The 22,285-nt window shown below is 42.1% G+C and overlaps 1 protein-coding gene across 7 annotated transcripts in view; it reads left to right on the top strand.

Annotated features, from left to right (window-relative positions):
• Nucleotides 1-22,285, top strand: part of PTCD2 (pentatricopeptide repeat domain 2) — a 115,022-nt gene that overhangs the window by 29,266 nt on the left and 63,471 nt on the right. For 2 of the 7 annotated variants that reach the window (XM_053907275.1, XM_019463054.2), the window contains one exon: nucleotides 3,638-4,610. The exons of 2 other annotated variants lie outside the window; for them this stretch is intronic. In XM_053907275.1, the coding sequence (XP_053763250.1) occupies nucleotides 3,638-3,862 (225 nt within the window). In that variant the 3' untranslated portion in view covers nucleotides 3,863-4,610. Of the gene's footprint in view, nucleotides 1-3,637; nucleotides 4,611-13,781; nucleotides 20,829-22,285 lie in introns of those variants that run through there. 3 more of the 7 variants (XR_008423834.1, XR_008423835.1, XM_053907278.1) reach the window with 3 other exon arrangements.

Raw genomic sequence — 22,285 nt, 5'->3', positions numbered from 1 at the left:
GTATGCAGAGTCCTCCATTATAAAACCTGCATCTTACAAGTGCTCTGGGTAGCGTTGATACCAACAGCTATTAACAGCCCCATATTATATCGTATGGGGCGCCTGGGTGGCTCGGTCGGTTAAGCGTCCGACTTCGGCTCAGGTCATGATCTTGTGGTTTGTGAGTTCGAGCCCCGTGTCAGGCTCTGTGCTGGCAGCTCGTAGCCTGCTTCTGATTCTGTGTCTCTCTCTCTCTCTCTCTCTCTCTCTCTCTCTCTCTCTCTCTACCTCTCTCTACCCCTCCCCCACTCACGCTCTGTCTCTGTCTCTCAAAAATGAATAAACTAGGGGCGCCTGGGTGGCTCAGTCGGTTAAGCATCCGACTTCGGCTCAGGTCATGATCTCGCGGTCCGTGAGTTCGAGCCCCGCGTCGGGCTCTGTGCTGACCGCTCAGAGCCTGGAGCCTGCTTCAGATTCTGTGTCTCCCTCTCTCTCTGCCCCTCCCCTGTTCATGCTCTGTCTCTCTCTGTCTCAAAAATAAATAAACGTTAAAAAAAAAAAAAAGATGCCTCGTGTGTGGAGATAAGGTTATACCTACCACCAAAGGAATGTTGAAAAGAATTGTTGGGTTGTTTTTTTTTTTAATTACTATGACTAAAATCTCTCCAAACATTCACTGTTTCTTCACTGATTTCTTTTTTGAAACTAACCTAACAATGGAGTAAAATCTCTTTTCTGCTTAAGTTGTAGAATGGTCCCTGTGACACCATTTGGTATTTGTGTAGTGATGGGAGAGAATTGATGCAGTATATGCAATTAGAGCAAAGTTATCTCCAGCTTGGCATGTTTGCTTGGCTGCTTTCGGAAACCATATGCTGCCCATTAGGTCACCTCACCTTCAACATGGGACTAAACAAGCTATTCATTCTTCTTAAGAATAACATACATTGCTGAAACTTCTTACCTGAAGGTTCCTGGGAGCCCTTGTTTGAAAGGAAGGTATGTTGGCAGCAGATAGGGTTATGATCTATCTAGAAGGTGACCAGAGGATTTCTTAGGGACCTTGATCACACGTAAATTTTATAAGATGCGTTGTTGGATTGTATCATAAATAAGGATTGAACGAAGTCAACTATTGATTTTGTTCAAAAGTAGCTTTACATTGTTATTTAGAGCTCACCCATTTTTGTAGAATTAAATGCCATTCTTACACTTGTGAGTCCAATGTTTATACCTTTGGTTTAGACATCTCCATGCCTCATATTTGTGTATATCCAACAACCTCTTGACTTACCCACTTAGAACTTTCACAGTCATCTCAACCAGAACTCTTGATGTTTTTATGCTTCCAGATCTGTTCCTCCCATCTTGCCCATCTCCATTAATTACCTCACCCATCACCAAGTTACTAAAGCCCAAATTAGGAAGATGTCTTTGATTCCTCCCTTTCCTTGACCTCTTCCTCAATAAATCCTTTCAGTTTAACTCCCCAGATATACTTGATAGATGTCTACTTCAGCATGTTGTGTCTATGTTTTCCAGTCTAGACTGTGATCCTCTCTCATGTGGACTGTGGTATTGGCCTCTGGATTAGTCTCCACCCTCCCTTTCTCTACACGTTTAAACATTATCTGCAGACGTTTAAACCTAAATCAGATCCTGTCCTAATTTGGACCTTCTGACAGCTTCTAGAATACATTCCAGAAAACTTAATCATGTATAAAACCCTACATATTTGGCCGTGCCTCCTGCTCTGATTGTTAAATTTGGCAAACTTGTTCCATTGCTGTTTGACTCCTTTTCCTAGTATGTTTCATTGTATAGTATGTACCACATAAACACCCTTTTTTTTTTAATATGAAATTTATTGTCACATTGGTTTCCATACAACACCCAGTGCTCATCCCAACAGGTGCCCTCCTCAATAGCCATCACCCACCCTCACCTCCCTCCCACCCCCATCAACCCTCAGTTTCTTCTCAGTTTTTAAGAGTCTCTTGTGGTTTGGCTCCCTCCCTCTCTAACCTTTTTTTTTTCCCCTTCCCCTCCCCCCTTGGTCTTGTGTTAAATTTCTCAAGATCCACATAAGAGTGAAAACATACGGTATCTGTCTTTCTCTGTATGGCTTATTTCACTTAGCATCACACTCTCCAGTTCCATCCACGTTGCTACAAAAGGCCATATTTCATTCTTTCTCTTTGCCACGTAGTATTCCATTGTGTATATAAACCACAATTTCTTTATCCATTCATCAGTTGATGGACATTTAGGCTCTTTCCATAATTTGGCTATTGTTGAAAGTGCTGCTATAAACATTGGGGTACAAGTGCCCGTATGCCTCAGCACTCCTGTATCCCTTGGGTAAATTCCTAGCAGTGCTATTGCTGGGTCATAGGGTAGATCTATTTGTAATTTTTTGAGGAACCTTCACACTGTTTTCCAGAGCAGCTGCACCAGTTTGCATTCCCACCAACAGTGCAAGAGGGTTCCCATTTCTCCACATCCCCTCCAGCATCTATAGTCTCCTGATTTGTTCATTTTAGCCACTCTGACTGGCGTGATGTGGTATCTGAGTGTGGTTTTGATTTGTATTTCCCTGATGAGGAGCGACATTGAGCATCTTTTCATGTGCCTGTTGGCCATCTGGATGGCTTCTTTAGAGAAGTGTCTATTCATGTTTTCTGCCCATTTCTTCACTGGATTATTCGTTTTTCGGGTGTGGAGTTTGGTAAGCTCTTTATATATTTTGGATACTAGCCCTTTGTCCGATATGTCATTTGCAAATATCTTTTCCCATTCCGTAGGTTGCCTTATAGTTTTGTTGATTGTTTCCTTTGCAGTGCAGAAGCTTTTTATCTTCATGAGGTCCCAGTAGTTCCTTTTTGCTTTTAATTCCCTTGCCTTTGGGGATGTGTCGAGTAAGAGATTGCTGCGGCTGAGGTCAGAGAGGTTTTTTCCTGCTTTCTCCTCTAGAGTTTTGATGGTTTCCTGTCTCACATTCAGGTCCTTTATCCATTTTGAGTTTATTTTGGTGAGTGGTGTAAGAAAGTGGTCTAGTTTCAACCTTCTGCACGTTGCTGTCCAGTTCTCCCGGCACCATTTGTTAAAGAGACTGTCTTTTTTCCATTGGATATTCTTTCCTGCTTTGTCAAAGATGAGTTGGCCATGCCTTTGTGGGTCTAATTCTGGGGTTTCTATTCTATTCCATTCCATTGGTCTATGTGTCTGTTTTTGTGCCAATACCATGCTGTCTTGATGATTACAGCTTTGTAGTAGAGGCTAAAGTCTGGGATTGTGATGCCTCCTGCTTTGGTCTTCTTCTTCAAAATTACTTTGGCTATTCAGGGTCTTTTGTGGTTCCATACAAATTTTAGGATTGCTTGTTCTAGCTTCAAGAAGAATGCTGGTGTGATTTTGATTGGGATTGCTTTATTCGATACCAGGAATGATTTTCAAGTACTAATTGTGAATTTTTTGTATAGCTTATAGAATCCCATGTAGTCATTCATACTTCTATGTGGCCCGGTACCTTGGTTTTCACCATTATAGGTATACACTATACGTTTTAGTGCATTTGGACCTCCGCTTCTTGGACAATCAGAAGAACAAGGAAGAAATCTTGCATAGAGATAATGATCTGCTCTTTGGCTTTTTCCAGCTGGCCAAAGCAAGGAAAAAAGTGAAGGATGTACCCGCCCTTCTGGCCAAATTTGATGAGATCTATGGGAAACTCCACATTAATGGCCAGGTCACCACTTGCACTTTGGATACTCTCCTCTGCCACACCCCTGGGGACAGAAAATCCCACATGGTACTATTAAATAAGAGGACAGTCAGCCATCGGACCTTCCAGCCTCTCAACCAGTCTCTGTGGGCTGAATAACCCTATGCTCAAGTCACTCATGGGTCTGAGCTGGAAGGGGCCTCCCAGTGAGTTAATGGCTTCCTAAGAAATCAGGCATTGTACTCCAGTGGATGCTATGTTAACAAACACTTGGTCTCCTTAAATTTCTGCGTTGATTTTGAACTGTCATGCTGATCTGAGAAGTTAATGTTGTGCCACCGTGAAGATCTAAATCGAGTCCAGCAGAAAGCTCCGCTCCCTCAGAAAGGACACTTCCTCTGTATAAAGTTCTAAGGATCCTTGAAGGAACATGACTGTGGTCTCCAGTCCAACTGGCGGTACCAGCGTAGAACCAAGTAAGCACTAATGGGAAGGAAATTGCCATAAGTGGTCAACTCCAGTAAATTTTGGGGGGAGTAGTTACTTGCAGACTATACTCTTGCTGAATTCAGGAGGTCTGGAACCCTATTTTGCTACTGTGAGCAATGGCTCAGGATGTTCTCACTGTTTCTGTCATCATCTGTCTGTGATCCTAAATAAGATGCTTGTGAATCTGCATATTGACTTGAAATTTTCATTTAAGTTTCATTAGGGTCACATTTTCTCAAAAATGAGAGAAATAAAAGATTCCTGAGAAGATATCTTGAAGTTATGTTTTGTTTTCTCAGTAGCACAAACTAACCCAGGACTTAGCTCTCAGAAGTGATAAGTTAACCAAAATTTAAATGGTTATTACTGTGGTCATAGGCAGGCCAATTGCTTTTCAAAATAAATGCCAGTAAAAACACATATGCTTTCTGTATTTTTTGTTTGTTTTTTAAATATTTGGTCCTACATTTCATCTTATTGATGATCTTCTCTTTTCTCTTGGAATGCTTTCTTTTTTTGTAAAAGTAAATGTGTCCTGACAGCAGGTAAAGTTTCCTCATTCTGATCGGTCACACAGTAGTTTGAAACACAGTACCGATGAGTTGTGCCTTTTGTTTCTCAAGGCCCACGTGATGTTTGCACCTTTCACCCATCTTCCTAGAGTTCTGTACACTCTTTCTTCAGTGCTGCTTCAAAAAGCGAGGTTTGGGGATGCCTGGGTGGCTCAGTCGGTTAAGTGTCCGCCTTCAGCTCAGGTTATGATCTCACAGTTGGTGAGTTGGAGCCCTGCATCAGGCTCTGCTGACAACTCAGAGCCTGGAGCCTGCTTCAGATTCTGTGTCTCCTTCTCTCTCTGCCCCTCCCCTGCTTGTGCGCACGTGCATGCTCGCTCTCGCTCTCTCTCTCTCTCTCAAAATAAACAAACATTAAAAAAATTTTTTAAAAAGTAAGGTTTGCTTTTAGCTGATTGTTATTCAGAGGCAAGAAGTGTGCATAGAATCAGCAATTTTAGAGTAGGAGGAATCTTCTGAATCTCCTAATTTAACTCCCTCGTCTTTCAGGTGAAAGAAATGACTTGTCCAAATTGGTATAATTAGTTGCAGGTGGAGCTGAGATGAAAATCCCGATCCCTGGTCTGATACCCTTCCCACTAGAGCACATGTCTCTTCAGAGTTCAAATACTAAAGGAGGGCTCCCATGACTCACAGTGTGGCGACTCACTGTGTGGCTATGGGCTCACTGCAGTTTCCTTGTTTGTTAAATGAGCTAATCATACCCACCTCCTAGGCCTGATGTGAGAGTGGAATGAGGTGATCAATGTAAAGCAAGCCGAACAGTGGCTGGCACCGAGCAAGTGCTGAGTGGACGTTAAGTATCGTCATTTCTGTCAGTAGCACTCAGAATGTGGGTACCTAGTTGAAGAATTATATAAACAAATGTGTTCTTCCTTCTGTAAAGAAAACCCGAAGAATTTCTTTTGCTTAAGCTTGGTGAGGCCTTACCCCTTTTAAAGAAAACTCTGGGCCTTCATAGAATCTTAATTGTATTTTTTATGCCTCCTGTTTGGATTTCTCTACCTTCAGTCTTAGGGAATAATAGGGCATGCTTCCTGTCCCCCAACTTACCTTTTATCTTGTCTGACTTTCACAAAGAGCACTAAAATGCCTTTTATGCCCTGTGTGAATAGCTAACAACCATTCATTACCAAAAAAAAAAAAAAAAAAAAAAGCAGTAAATAGCAGCCATGACCTTCCTAAGCTCTGTTGCTCTGAACAGCTGGTGGCTATGGTGGCTCTGCTGACTGCAGAAACTGGGCGATTCGATCTGTTCCCAGAAGTGATGCTGAGAGGCAGCAGTACAGCATGAACTAATGAGCCTTATGTTTACCCCAAAATAATAGATGATTCTGAAGGCTAAAACCCCATCAAGGGGAAAGTTTGCTTAGTGGATCATGAGCATTTCATTCTTTAAAGTTTCATAATTTCCTTGAAAAATGATGTTTTCTTGAAATCGATAATTTGCCTAAAGCATGCACTTACTCTGTTAATGAGAATATTTGGACAGAACATCTTATTCCCCAACCCTGTTATGTGCCTTTGTAGATTGTTTCATTTATTATAAATGTCTCTTGCTTCAGAGTCCAGATGTCATCCTGGTGGATACAGCACAGTGTGAGGAGAGGAAAAGATCCCTCCTTCACTAGGTGTTATCGGATAGTGTTCTGGTTATGTCTTGCTGTGTCTCTAAGCCACTAGAATTTAGTGGCTTGAAACACCAATCATTTTCTCATTATCATTAGAATTGACTGGCTCAGGCAGGCTGCTCTTACTCTGGGTCTCAGGTGGTTATCAGTTGTTGGTGGCTGGGATTAGAGTCACCTCAAAGGTTTCTTCACTTAATATTTGTGGCAGTTGACGCTAGGTCCTCAGCTGAGGCTCCCTGACAGCATAGTGGCCGAGTACTAGGGAGTGTGCCAAGAGGACCAGGCAGAAGCTGTTGTCACCTTTTACCACCTGGTTTCAGAAGTCCTGTGGCAGCACTTCCACTCAAATCACAAGCTCATCCACATTCAAGGCGAGGGCACATTCATTCCAGCTTTCAGTGGTGGCAATGTCGAGGGAACACATGTTTTAAACTACCAGAGACTTTTTTTCCAGCAAGCTCTTTAAACTTCTTTCCCATTGCTGCTTGTCTAATTAAAGTTACCATCATTAGTCTTGTGTCTTTCACCTATCTTCTCTACTATAGCCCACGAGGTTTCCAAAACAAATTTGTCCTTTTCAATTTAGAAACTGCTGAGGGCTCTTCACATCCCTCTGGATAAAGCTCTGTCTCTTCAACATGGTTTAGAAGGCCGTTCGTAATCTGGCCCCAGTTTGCCCAGCCAGCCCTATCCCTTGCTACTCCACACTCCTTCTTCCCTCCCACTCATTTTTCAGGCCATAACTTAGATATTTTTTCATCTGGAAAGGCTTTCTCTGTCTATCCACCTACCTCAAGTTCAGGTTAGGTGAACTGCTTCCGTGCCCCTGTGCCTCACTTATCAACACGTGTACCATGCTGCTGCCATTGTTCTCCATCCTTCACCACATTTAGGTTTCATGTCTATCTTGTTCTCTGCTGTTTGCCCAGAGCACGGTAGGGATCATATCAGAGGATGAGGACTCCTCAACTCACAAACTCATTTATGCTGTGTAATGATGTTGGTTGTCATCATATCCCCCTGTGAACAGATTTTTCTCTCCAGTGACTTCCACTCAGTCCCAGACACTCCACATTTAGGCCTGACCCCAGGCTTTTGCTCAGCCTATTTTGTATCCTTTTCTCCTCCAACCTAAAATGCCCTCCCACTTTATCCATCCTTTTCTGCCTATTCAAGATCCACCTCACGTCACCTCTTCCATAAGATGTTCTCAAGATGGAGAGCCCTTATGGATTCTCCATTCACTCATTCACAAAGTCAATATTGAGCAGCTTACACTGGACAAGGCACTATGAAAGGCTCCTAAGATGCCACAGGAAGAACACATCATCTCCATTTCCCAAAGCAGAACATTTTTACCCTGCCATGTTGAACTTAAGGACCTTTTGGTCTAGTCATTTGTTCATTGCTCCTACAGACAGTACTCCTTACAGAGTGATCAAAATCTTCCCAAAGAATACTCAGTAGTGAAATAGACCAATCCTAAGCAATTCAGGCTGATATTTTTTTGACAGCAATCTAAGAAGTTAATACAAAATTGAACCAATTCCTAATGATTATTACTGAGAAATTATAATGGGGAGGTAAAGATTTATCTGCTATAATTTAGGTAGGCAGAATTGGAGGTTTCTCTATTTCTTTGCAAGCAAACAAATTTCTTTTCTTTTTCTTTCTTTTTTTTTTTTTTTAACGTTTATTTGTTTCTGAGAGAGAGAGGCAGAGTGTGAGCAGGGGAGGTGCAGAGAGAGAGAGGGAGACACAGAATCCGAAGCAGGCTCCAGGCTCTGAGCTGTCAGCACAGAGCCCAGTGTAGGGCTCAAACTCAACAGACCACGAGATCAGACTGAGCCACCCAGGTGCCCCACAAGCAAACAAATTTCTTACGCACTCTGTACTCTCTGTTTAGAACCCCAGAGGAATTCATGGAAGACTTGATCTTGCTTAAAGGATATTTTGAGCTTTGATTTTTTTTTTCCTTTAGGTAAATGTTTGATCTTTCTGCATAGCTTCCTTTCACTCTTTTTCATAGACAAAATGACAGCTGGGTATAAGGCAGTGGTTCTCAGACTTCAGCAAGCATCAGAGATACCTGGAGAGTTTATTCAAACCCAGAATCCTGGGACCCATCTCAGAGTTTTTGATTCCACAGATCTGGAGCAGAGTCCGAGAATGTGTATTTCTAATAAATTTCTAATAAATTCTCTGTTGCTAGTCTGGGGACTGTAGTATAAACCACTATTTTTTTTAGGAAGCTTATGTTTTCTTATGTGCAGGGGAGACTTGGGCTTCAGTTACCATCTCCGTTCTTCTGGTCTCTGCTGTGACAAGGAGGGAAGAGCAGGCAATGGGGCCTTGTCCCTGGACTCCTGAGCAAGTATCTGCTGAGGTGTGTATTGACTGCCATGTGCCTCCTGAGGACCCTTACTCTAATGTTGACCCACCTCCACCTCACACCCTCTCCACTGGAGTCAATGAATTAGGAATCCCAGGTCATTATGATTTAAGATCAATGAAAAATGTATTTAGTTTTTTCAAATTATACATACACACACAAATAGATACGTATACACATATGTATAAATATCCATGTAAACTAAGGCAGCATATGGCAGAATAACACAGAGCTTGACAACAGAATCCCAAGATTTAAATGTATTTAATAACATTTCTATCTACAAATTTGACATACATTATGCATTTAAAAATGTGCGGTGAGCCAAATCATTGTGAATTAACCCCCCAGTGGAAATATTTCAGAAAAGTAAAAGAGAGTTTTTAAAAGGAAATGGTTTGTACTGCATAAACAATGAATCGAGGAATTAAGTTGGCTTGAACAGCATTACCTCAAAAATATCTTGAGTGGGGCACGTGGGTGACTCGGTTGACCTTCCAACTTCGGCTCAGGTCATGATCTCACAGTTTGTGGGTTCGGGCCTGCATCCGGCGTTGGGCTGACTGCTCCGGGCCTGCTTCAGAGTCTGTCTCCTTTCTTGCTCTCTCTGCCCCTCCCCCACTTGCACGCACTCTGTTTCTTTCAAAAATAAATGAACGCTAAAAAAAAACCGCTTAAATATCTTGAGCAAAACTTAATATTGGTGTAATTCTGATTGAAATTTTTGTTGTTGTTAATGTGTCAAAACAAGGGGATTAAAAAATGCCCTCTGTTTTCATGAACTTGGCATTCTCCAAGAGGAACAGACATTAAGTGAGTAACCCTGCAGGTGACCACATTGTTACAGTTGGGGTAAGGCCAGGGTGATACTTACTTCACTCTGTGGAATAGATAATAAGTGGCATGCGTTGTGAAAATACGTGCACATACACAGTAAGAGAGGACCTTTTCTGGTCTTTCATAGCACCAATTGTGTTGTTCATTTTGACATGTAAAGTGCATTACCTTGTGCTGTTAGAGAAATTTTTCCAAGTACAGTACATCTAGTGTCTCCTGAAGGACAAACTATCCTACCTGTGTTTTATGACCCCAAAGTGCCTGTGTAGCATATTCCTATACTATGATACTATAATGTGGCCTTTATATTTTTTGAAAGGGTGAATTAATTGGCATGTTTTAGTTAATGTGTATGGCCTCCCATGCTATGCTTTGAGTATTTCACAACTTTCTCATAAACTGGTTGCTCTTTCTTAGTTTTACATAAGACAGCCGAGACCTAGAGAAGTAGAATGCCCCAGAAGGGGGTGTAGGTGACTAGTGTGCATTAACACACTGACCAGAGCCCTTTATCTTCGTTTCACTGCATGGGGTTTTCCCTCCAGTATTTCCAGGCTCTCAGCTAATCTGAGACAGAAGTGATTTGGGGAGAAAAGGGAATAGGGGGAGGGTACAAGAGTTTTACTCGAGTTTTCCCAGCTGCTAACGGAAGAGTTCAGAACCTTGCTGAACTGCACATTCTACCCACTTACGTACCTTACTGAGTTGATCTTCTGGGACTGTGACCTCCACGAGCCTCAGGGGCATATTTACCACAGTGATTAAAGGTGGGGTCTGGAGGGGCGCCTGGGTGGCTCAGTCGGTTGAGCGTCCGACTTCAGCTCAGGTCACGATCTCACGGCCTGTGAGTTTGAGCCCCGCGTCGGGCTCTGGGCTGATGGCTCAGAGCCTGGAGCCTGCTTCTGATTCTGTGTCTCCCTCTCTCTCTGCCCCTCCCCCGTTCATGCTCTGTCTCTCTCTGTCCCAAAAATAAATAAACGTTAAAAAAAAAAAATTTTAATAAAAAAAAAAAAAAGGTGGGGTCTGGAAAAGAAGGCCCAGCAGAAAGAAAAGAACCCCACATTTGGCTGCTAATCAGTGCCCGACAGCTGAAATACTCCAAAGCCGGGTGTCTGGGATAGAAGACCTCATTTGATTAGGCTCTGAGAGGAAAATGCACCAGCAGCTCCTGAGCCCACCTGGAAGACATCGAGGAATCGTGGTCTGTCACCTGCAGGCCTGCCTGGGAAATGCATTGCCTGATTAGTGATGTTCACATCCTTCATCTTTGCTGATTCCTTTTTCCTATCCCAAGTCAGCCCAACCTCCTCACCCAGAAGAGCCCAGCAGCACCACGTCACACATTCCACAGATCTCCCTTGTTGCCAGTCAGCAAGATCATCCCGTCCAATTACAAGTGACATCACAAAGGAAGACAGAACCTCCACAAAGTGACTGCCCTACAACTTGAATTGATTTTAAATCCATGAATCCAAGGGACATGCCTGGCAGCTCAGCAGCAGAGCCTCCTGATGGACCCCATTGCACTCCGGTGGGGCACATTATATAACCATTAAGGTTCAAGGGGATTAAGGAGGCCTTCCTTCACTTTCATGGCTGGGAATTACTGAATTAGTATCAGTTGAAAGAGTATGTTCTGATTGTAGCCAGTGCCATGATGGCTACGTGCACATCCACAGATAATTCAATAGGAATGCTGCTCACTGAGAAGCCAGGAGAGATCAAGCAACTCCACATGAGGCTTTGGGGCCATCGGGCTTATCATCCTCTTTAAAACTATGGAGAGCAGAGGAAATGTCATTTCCAATTTAGATTAGCAGAGCCATTTCTTTGACACATTGGTGCTGAAGTAACAGGGAATTTCACAACAACATGCTTTGTATGCTAGGGTTTATAACATTTAAAAAACCTGCTAACACATAATAAGACTTAATGATTGCGAGGCTGTCTGTACCAAGCACTTGGTAGACAGTATCTCATTTAACGTTCAGGAAAACCCCATTTCACCGATGAGGAAACAAGCTGAGAGAAGTTAAGTTCTTGACCATAGATGTAATATCAGGGAGTGGGCAAGCACAGGTGGTCTGATGCCAGAGCTCATGTTTTTAATTCTGTCTCTGTATTGTGTGTCCAAATGGTGGCTGTGTGTATATGTGTGCATGCACATGCTCATATGTGCACTTTTCAGCAGAACCTCGAAGGGGCCACTGAGTGAAAAAGGTTAAAATATACATGCATACACACATACATACATATATATGCATGTGCTATATACACATAGACACACATACATACTTAATGTTTGTGTAAGGTGTAATCCCTCCCCAGCTTCATGCTTTGCTCTTATCACTCACATACAGCTGAACAACTTAAGTAGACAGCAGAGGGCGCCCATAGTCACTATTTTTAAAAGGTGTTCGTTTTTGAAGGCATCTTTCATTTCTGGAATTCAGGGAGAACAGAGGTCCACGTTGCAGGCTAGAAGGCAAAGGTAGCTGTAGATAGACTTCAGGGAGGAAACAGAATATTCCCTTCACTCATATTGAGAATTCTCGTGTTGAAAGGGTGTTTTTAGAAGAGAGAAAACAGGATGATCCTCTGTAGATAGCATTCTGATGCAAGTGTATGTGGGCATACACTAGATGTTTCATGAAAAAACATCTTCAGCTCCTTATGAAAGAAAAAGAATGAGCCTTTGTCTCACTTGGGAAGGGGTTTCCTCCTAAATTAAGAGGAAAAAATCCAGAATGAATGGTTTGCTATTTACTAAAATCATATTGGTATGGGAAAGAAGTAAAAAGGAATTAGGGGTGGCTCAGTCGGTTAAGCGTCTGACTTTGGCTCAGGTCATGATCTCACAGTTTGTGGGTTCGAGCCCCATGTTGGGCTCTGTGCTGACAGCTCAGAGCCTAGAGCCTGCTTCACATTCTGGGTCCCCTTCTCTCTGCCCCTCCCCAACTTGTGCTCTGTGTCTCTATGTCTCTCAAAAAACAAATGTTAAAAAAAAATAACCAAACAAGAAATTAGGCTCTTAATTATTTGTTCTGTCTTTTCTCCCTACTCAAATCCATCAAACAGCAACCTGTCTCTTCCTGCCATCATCACTGAGTTACTTGGAGCTTTCTCCTTTAAAGTAAGGGGGATCTCAGTATTCTGGTGTATTCATCCCTGTCCATTTCTAAGAGTAGGTTGAAGATCAACTTTTCATTATCACACATCTTTAATATACTTTGGGATTTCACAGAGTACTAATTATTACCATGAGCTGGGGTCGGGATTCTGGTGAAAGATGTCCTGACAAACACCCGAGACCCAGGAAGAGGCGAGCGGTGGGTGCTCTTGCTGAAGATGACTTTTGCTCATAAGTCTTCAGTGGATTATTTCTGGGAACGGCCAGAAGTACCTGGAAGAGATTCTGTGCCACTGGTGAAATTAAAGAGAGAAAGTGTTAAGTAGTCTAAATGTGGCCTACTGAGTTGGTATGGCTTGGGTGTAACAGTTCAGGGATAAAGGCACCAAAAAGAAGACCCAGGAGAAAATCCTATAGTACATGCTATTCCGCACATATAGTCTTTGATTTTTCTCACTTATGAAATGAAAAACTCACCGTCCACCTGGTTGATGGGCATTTGGTCACACTCCTCTAGGAGTCTGGAATGCAGTGGCCAAAACTAAATCTGTCTTTACATGCTGTGTTAGCAGGCTTTTATCCCATTAGATGTTGGATGTAGAGAGAGGGCCATATGAAGGTAACATTCCACTACACTGCACAGAGTGGAGGTGATCTCACTATGACATAATGCGTATATTGCAAGTAAAGAATCAGTGTCATGAAGCTCACTCAGTCAGTCAGGATCTGTTTTGACAAGGTCGAGAGCTAAGCAGTTAACCAGTGAACCAACTTGTATGAATGGCAACTCTGGACGTCTGTATCCCTGGGCTCCCACAACCTTTGTTATCCCCTTAGAGTCAAAATCCGAATCTCAGTGGGCCATAGTTCTGGAACAAAAGTGTAAATCTATTATTCATGTGGATCGTTCAGGTTCATTTTTAAAATCTTTTCCTCCTCCATACCATCTCAATTCCACATTTCACTTTGCATTTGTAGACATGGCTTATAAGTTATTGATTATGTCACTCTGTTGGAATCTCCTCAGGTGCAAAACATCTGGATACATAGGGGGAAACAAAGATAACCAGCACACCATTGGTACTAGCAAATCTCCTGACTTCATTTTGCAGATTCTGAGACAAATAGCTGATGGGAGTCCCATGTCGTTGAGTTAAAGTTTTGGCAGGTAAACCGGGCTGGAGTAGGTTGGGTGTGATTGTGCCTTCTGCTCACATTTCAATGGGCTAATGTCTTAAAATTTTTTTCCTCCTGAATTCTACTTCCTCTTTCTTCTTTCTCTGTTCTTCTATTTTGTGTCTTCCCCATCATTTTATTAATGCGTTCTCCTTTGGAAAAAAAAAAGTATTTTAGATCCCTTTTTCTGGGGCTCTTCGGTGACGGAATTTAGCTTCCTGTGCCCTCACTGTTTCACTCACTGACTCAGAGTGGAGGCTGCTTTACTGGAACTTAAGAGAAACCTCAGTTTGTTTTCAGTCCTGTTTTCTCCCTAGCATAAAGCTCTAATTTTAAGGGAAGAAGTCTGAATAGGCCATATTGATAGAAGCAAGCAACAAGCCTAAACCCCATCTTCCTCACTAGCGCCTCTGGGGCTATATTCTGTAGAAAGGCAACAAAACCATTTGGAGCTGCCCATTTGCTCCCCAAATATAACTCCCATACCCAGGGTCTTATGTAGCCTTCCAAATGAGTTAAGTCCCTCAAAGTAGGGCTTGGGCAAGATTAACCTGCTAAAACTGTCTTTTACTGCAACCTAGGGTACATTTCCACTTTCCCAGTTCGTTCAACAGAGAATATTTAGCAAGTGTCCATTTTGCCCAGAAAACAGAGAGGACAGATTAGAAATAACAATGTGTGTGCCAGTTTAACATCTCCAGACCTAATATTAAGATACCTACTAACAACTCTGCAGTTCAGATCCAGGTTTAAAGTCCAATTTTGGGACTACATTTCCCATCCTCTGTTATAGCTTGGAAGATGCTTATTAGCACAAAATTAATATTATTTCATCACTTCCATCTTTATTGTTTTAAGCCAAGATCAAATTGCATTTGGCCGTGGCAACTAGGAGAGGAATATTTATTTTGGAGTTGATCCCCATTTGCTCATTCTTAGACATTGATAAATGAATAGAAGATGCTTAATCAGACCTGTGGGTAAAAAGTCAAAGACTGTATGCATGTGAGATTAGGGAAAATTGTACACCTAATGAAGACAACAATGGGAAAAGAATGAACCACGATGCTCATTATGACTCAGTTGACAACACTTTTAGGTAAAGTCCACACTGTTTGGAAAGCACATTTTCATCCGTGGTGTCAAAACCTCCAAAAGCACATAGAAAAGTAAAAGATGCTGGCCCATGATGAGTTTGTCTAGGGTTATTTTGGAAGCCCCTGTAGTATTTAATGATAATGAAAATGTATTTTGTTTCTCCATCTTGTCTCTCAGACTCTCTGTCCAAAACAGTATGTCAAAAGGAAGGAAAAGCAACTAACAAATAGCCCATGACTGGATTTGTTCCAGTCAGATCCAATAAAACAGCCACATCAAGTTGCTAAAGAAATTTACCCACTGACAATGACCACAGCACAGCAGCATTTGTATCATATTCCCCATAGGTACTAAGCTGTTGTGGCTCAGGTTTTGAGAAATTTAACCTGCATGCAAATGTGTGACAGGGCTTTCCTGGCAACCTGTAGTTCAACAAAGAACAGGAAGTGAAACCATCATTGTCACCACAAGGTTTCTTTTACACAAGTTTCCATAACTTAGAGAGGTACCTTGCTGCTTACTCTCTGTCCTATTTCATCTATACTGCTCTACATTATCTCAAAATGAAGACAAGGAAGTACTTGTCTGAGAGGTGAAAGGTCTCAGGAATTGGATGTGACCCCTGGGGAAAAGGAACGGGCACCTCTAAGATTCAGCACCCTCCTGTTTGCCTCAAAACACTGAGATGGGGCCCCAGAAATCATTGCTTTAATTTGCGTATGAAAGATGTCAAAGTTCTAGAAAGTCTCAAGAATACTATTTGATACCATTTGATTTGGGGTTTCTTAGGCAACTTCAGCAGCACATAAGACTAAGGACCATGATGTACAGCTGTCCGAATTGTATCCCAACAATCCCAAGGACGCTTGTCAGAGGGACTAAGTGGAGACTAAAACCCAAGGCTGGATTTTCCTTTTCCTAATTGACCCAAATCCACGGAATGGACAAGTAGGGGATGTCAAAAGTCACCCTGACCCCTTCTTATTGGTTATTACCTCTCTCAAAACTTCCACAGGCTTCTCATCACACTGAGAATCAACTCCAGGGCCACATGGTAACCCAGTCTGGTCCCTTTGACCTCTGCGACCTCAACTCTTACCTTCCTTGCTTGTATCTTTCCTGTTGCACGGGCCTTCTTACTGTCCCAGAAGACCCCCAGCACATTCCTGCTTCAGGGCCTTTGCACTGGCTCTTCCTCTGGCCTGCTCCCTCACTTCATTCAGATGTCTGTCAAATGTCATCTCCTCAGAGAGGCCTTCCCTGACCAACTGCTTTAAATTCCACCTTCTCTTCTTGCTATTCCTTATTCTGCTTTTTTTTTTTTTACTACTTGAATTTTATATTTAGTTATTTATTATTTGATTTCTCTCTAAAACTGAACAACTACAGTATGAGGGCTAAATCATAACAGTCCTTTTTATTTACAAAAATGCTGCCTATTTTTGTAAATAAAGTTTTATTAGTATACAGCTGCTCGTGTTCATTTACATGTTGTGTTTGGTTGTTTTATTTAGAGTTAAGTAGTTGCAATAGAGACTGCATAGTCCATGAAGCCAAAAATATTTATTATCTGGCTCTTTACAGAAAAAGCTTGCCAACCGCTGCTCTAGAATGTAAGCCCTATGAGGACAGGGGATTTAATGCCTTTTGCTAACTCCTATATCTCCAACACTCATATTACGTGGCACTTAGTATTTGATAAATATTTATTAAATGGTTGAGCATCTGGATGAATGAGTATCCAAATATATCTAAAAAATTATTTTCTTGATTCAGTAATTACTGAGCACCAACTTGTGCCAGGGATTGGACTCTTTGCAGAAGATAGCACAGTGATAAGAAACCAATAAATTAAATTGTGCTATGAAGAATGTCATGTTCTTCATGACAGTTGTTTTGGGAGCCATAAAGAAAGATACCTGACCAAGGCATCAAAAGATAGTGATCCCTAGGGATGAGTTCTCCAAGCTAAGAGAATTGTGAAGGCATTTCAGGCAGAGGATAGGACATGTATTGGTACAGAGATAGGCAACCACAGTTGTCTAGGGGATCCACAATTTGTGTGGTAAATGAGAGTTGTTTGAAGGAGGTTTGAACAATTTCTTTATAGGTTTGAATAATCACTCTCTTCGTCTTTCTGACTCTTGTTTCCTTGGTTGCTATTTAAAAATTGGAGAAAAGTAATTACTGCCTTCAAAAAGCCTACTATTCTCCTGCTGATGTTTTTGGCCCAACCCAAAACACATTAAGTGTATTTTTTAAAGAGATGTCTGGGATACATTATACCAAGATTTCTCAACCTTGGCACTAATGACGTTTGGACCAATACTTTTTGTTTTGGAGGCATCCTGTGCATTGTAGGAAGTTTAATAGCATCCCTGACCCCTACACCCTAGATGCCAGTAGCACTCCTGCAGTGTGACAATCAAACTGTCTGCAGATATCACTAAATGTCCTGTGGGGGGCAATATCCCTCTTTTGGTTACTACTGCATTAGATGGTGCCAGTAACCTACACTGGGAAACCTGGGTCTCTGGAATAAAAACTGCCTATTCTTTTTTATCTCCAGATGATCATCCAACATGAGTATGACAAGTAGCTATAGAATCCGAGAAGTAAATATTAATTACTTCTTTACTTCGTTACCCAAGTGCCATTTCTTCTAGGGGCTCCTGGGGCCTGCGCCATACTGAAATGTGCCAAGTTAACTGTGCCTTAGGACAATAGAACCCTACTCAGCAATCAGCAATAAGAAGGAATATGCTTCTGATACGTGCAGCAATGTGGATGAGCCTCAAAGACATGATGCTGAGGGAAAGAAGACGGTCTCAAAAGGTTACATACTGCCTGACTTAATTTGTGTGTCTTTCTGGAAAAGGCAAAACTATAGTGAGCACAAATTAGTGGTTACAAGGGCTTAGAGTAGGGAGACTGTGTGACCACAAGGGGAGAGCATGAGAGCTTTGAGGGTGACAGAACTTATGTATCCTGATTGTGGTAGTTGTTACATGAATCCATACAGGCATTAAAACTCATAAAACTGCACATCAAAGAATTTAATTTAACTGTATGTTAATTAAAAAAACATAAGAATTGTTGCTGAAGAATATGATGGGCTTTTAATACTTAGCACATCTATTCTTCTAACCACAGTGAAGTATTGTGCCAGGCACAACGCCTTGACCACTGGTAATTGGAGTGTTCAAGGGAGAGGGGCAAGTAGATATTCTGGAACCAAATGAAGAGCTTCAGCTTCCTTGCTTCGATTCCTCTTTCACTTTCCATAGAACAAGGTGATCTTCACTTCCCAATCCAGGCTTGCCAAACTTCACCCCAGAATTGCTTGAGCCTCCTTGGGCAGAAGAGAGAAAGTATTTTCAAAACATGATGTATATTGGAGCAGGCTTACCACCATCCTTTGGGGTGTATACAACGTCACAACATTGTATCAATCTAACACTGTTATGTAGTGATAAGAGAGTGCCTAAAAGTGTGGGGCTAGCTTTCCAGGGCCCAGGGTGAGAAAAGGAGCAGAGAGCATAATGAAACGAAGGGACTTGATTTTAAAAGAGATCAGTATCCTATTTTATTATTCATAGGAATAATGTTACCAGATTCATGCATATATGAAATAATTGTTATTTCTGAGGAATTTTGTACTCCCCTTCAATATCTAGTCTGTTCATCTATGATGACAATGGGGCCCAGGGTATATATGGGAAAGTGACCATGACCTTTATCTGGAATACTACCCCATTAGCATCCAGTTCAGGGTAAGGATAGTCAGCATCCTTCTGTGGTCGACATATGTGTGAAAAGGACTGTTCACAGGAAAACATTGCTCATCTGTTTATGCAATAATAATAGTAAACCACAGGATTATCACATCAGAAATGAATGTCCTTGACTTCTCAGAGAATGAAATGTATTGCAACAGTGAACATCAGAACATGTCATCTACCTGGTACTCGTCCTGAAAGCTACACAAAGCACGAATGATGTCACAGTCACAAACATTACACTTCTTTCTCTCTGTCCATCATCATCCAACAGTTACAGCAACATGACTTTGGATAGACAATTGAAGTGTCTCTAAAGTGTTTCAGAGGTTGCCTATTACATCAAGCATCCTCAGGAGCTATTATTTTCCCCCTTGGCTAAATTTAAACTGTGAAAATGAAGTCAAAATGACGGCCTCTCCATGTTTGTATGGTGGGCATAGGACAGGGTGGCAGTGGTAAGAAATATGTTACAGAAGAACTAGCTCAGTTCTAGATGACTAGATGACTTCAGTCTTCTTGAAAGCAGAGCTTTGAACTTTTTAAATTTTTTCATCTTTTAACTTATTCAATTGTCATTACTACTCTCTCTCGCATGATGTAGGGAAAGACTACTTTATGCCCATTTAACAAAAACTAGAGCCAAGACATATGTACTTGAAGAATTTCCCAGAGGTCACATAGGGGGTTAGTGGAAAAACAAGGTGTGAAACCTGTGTCCTGATTCTGGAACCCCATGACTCCATTCGCGAGACCATATTATCAGGTGTCATCCAGCTTCACCAAACATACACCAAAACTAGGAGTTGAAGATGGTTACCCTATGTAGGAATCAGTGGAAGTCCCACTCCTATTCTCAGGCCTATAGGTAGTAATGCATCCATGGTTGAGAAAGTGCCCGATCCCTTTTAAGATGTCTTTCAAGCATCAAGCCTACAAGAAGGGTATTCCTACCCACAAAATAGTGATTACTTTCTTGGTTGAGCCCCACCATACCTTAAATACTTTGTGTATGTACTATCTTTGTGCATGTAACTCTTTAAAAAAAATTTTTTTAAGCTTATTTATTTTGAGACAGATCAAGTGGGGGAGGGGCAGAGAGGGAGAGAAAATCCCAAGCAGGCTCTGCACTGTCAGCACAGAGCCCAATGTGGGGCTGGAACTCACAAACCGTGAGATCATGACCTGAGCCAAAACCAAGAGTTGGACGCTCACCCTACTGAGCCACCCAGGCACCCCACATGTAACTCTTTCACATGCCTCAGGGCCTGGTCTTGCTATTCTTGGATTCCTAGATCCTAATAGTCTGTTTCATAGTAGGCACTCAGTGCTTGTGTGATGAAAGAAAAGCGTGGCATGAACTTTTTTCTTTAGAAGTGCAAATCAAGGGCAAAGTGGGCATGGAAAATCCTTGCAAAAGTCATTTACCCTCTCAAAGCCTCATCTGTAAAGTTTCCTCATCTGTAAAGTACGGATGATAAGGAATAACCCTTCAGGGTTATTGTATGTAAAATGCTTGGGAAGGTGCCTGTCTCACGGTAAATTCTCAGTAGAGTAGCTCAAGATGGCTCTCAGTGACTTTCACCTCCTCGTATCCACAGTTCTTTTTCACACTGAATAGGGCAAACTATGTGACCAATAGGACATCGGAGCATTGACAGAGTGGCTTATGAGACTAGGTCATAAAAATCATTGAGGCTTCCACTTTGTTCTCTCTGGATCATCTGCTCTGGTGGAGAGGAAGACACCATATCATGAAGATACTTCAAGCAGCCCTATCGAGAAGCCCATGTGGTGAAGAACTAGACTTCCTACCAACAGCCAGCATCAAGTCACCATTCATACAAGTGTGCCATCTTGTACTCTGATCCTCCAGCCCCAGTCGGTCCTTCAGATGATGCAACGCTGTCCAACATCTTGACTACAACCTCAAGAGAGACTTAGAGCCAGAAACCCCTGGTTAAGCATGTCCTGGATTCCTGACCCACAGAAATTGTCTGAAATAAATTCTTATTGTTGTGGGTTTTTAAAATTTTTTTTAAATGTTTATTTATTTTTGAGAGAGAGAGAGAAAAACAGAACACAAGCAGGGGAGGGACAGAGAGAGAGAGGGAGACTCAGAATCTGAAGGAGGCTCTAGGCTCTGAGCTATCAGCCCAGAGCCTGATGCAGGGCTTGAACTCACGAGCTCTGAGATCATGACCTGAGCTGAAGTTGGATACTTAACCAACTGAGCTACCCAGGCACCCCATCTTGGGGTAATTTGTTACAGAGCAATAAGTAAACAATACACTGTCATTATATGGTTGTGTGAGTATCAGTAAAGAGATATGTCCCACATGGTCAATCCTGGTTCTTGACCAACCTCAGTTCACAAGAGCTAATGGATAAGGAAGTCTGGTTTTAACCAAATTAGGACTTGTCCTTCCCTCCAACTGAAGAGGTAACTAAGATAGACATTCTCAGCAAGCAACTTGAGGAAAGTGAGAAGGTCCCCCTGGTGCTATTTGCCACATTAGACAAATGTTGACTATCACTGCCTAATGTTATTTAATCATGTCAGGCCTATAGGTCAAGTCTCTAAATACAGTTCTGACCCCAAGAGCTAATCTTGGACTCTCTTTTTTCTCCCTGACCCCCTGCAGCTAGCATACCACCCAGACCAGTCCCTTACTTATGTTCACTTTCCCAAGTCTTTTATACCACAAAACTTGGATGAAAATGGCGAGGACCTTAAAGGAGACAACGTTTCATTGAACATTGAGAAACCCTCATTTTTTGGGGGGTACACAGGCCTTGGTGATATTTAAAGCTTGAATTATGGGCAGGAAGGTATTTGGCTTTGATTTTTCACATGGTTGTGTTACTGTAACTCAACCTAAGTCCCTCCCTTCCCCAGTGATCGCTGGTATCTCAAAGGATTTGTCAGTTCTGTTAGACTGTTTCATTTTTCAATGAATGCTTTCATTCTTTCCTGCCATCTCCAATTCTTCTGTAGTCCCTGCTCTGCTCAGTTTCTCTCAAAACTAGAGGGTTTGTACCCTAGCCCCCACCCCAAGCAAATACAACTTTTCCAGATAAGTGAATAGTCTGACCCTTAGGTGACCACCGACATTGAAGGCCCCTTGAGGCAGCCTCTATGTAGGAATTTACTTGGTCCCTGGGCAGGAAGATACAACTCTCTGTTGTACTCAAAAGCATTCCTTGACTATGAAAAATGCATGTCTCAAGATGGGGAATATGAGCCCTCCTTCACATCAGAGAGTCCTTTGCCTACCTGGAATCCCTCTTCTTGCTGAGAGGATGGCACAGACACAGTCTACTCTCATTGTTCAAGAATCCCACAATTCCCTTTGTTTTCTAGAGAGCTTAAATCAACAGATCTACCATGGCTAGTCTTCCCTGGATCCTGGAATTCCTACAGACAGAAACCGTATAGATATGACCATCACAACTACCCTGGATTAGGACTAAATAT

This window comes from Panthera pardus, unplaced genomic scaffold, assembly GCF_024362965.1.
Source record: "Panthera pardus isolate Hobbes unplaced genomic scaffold, ASM2436296v1 HiC_scaffold_2, whole genome shotgun sequence".
NCBI classification, from domain to species: Eukaryota; Metazoa; Chordata; class Mammalia; order Carnivora; family Felidae; genus Panthera; species Panthera pardus.
The sequence above is the reverse complement of the archived record's forward strand: the minus strand, read 5'-3'. Positions and strand labels throughout refer to the sequence as shown.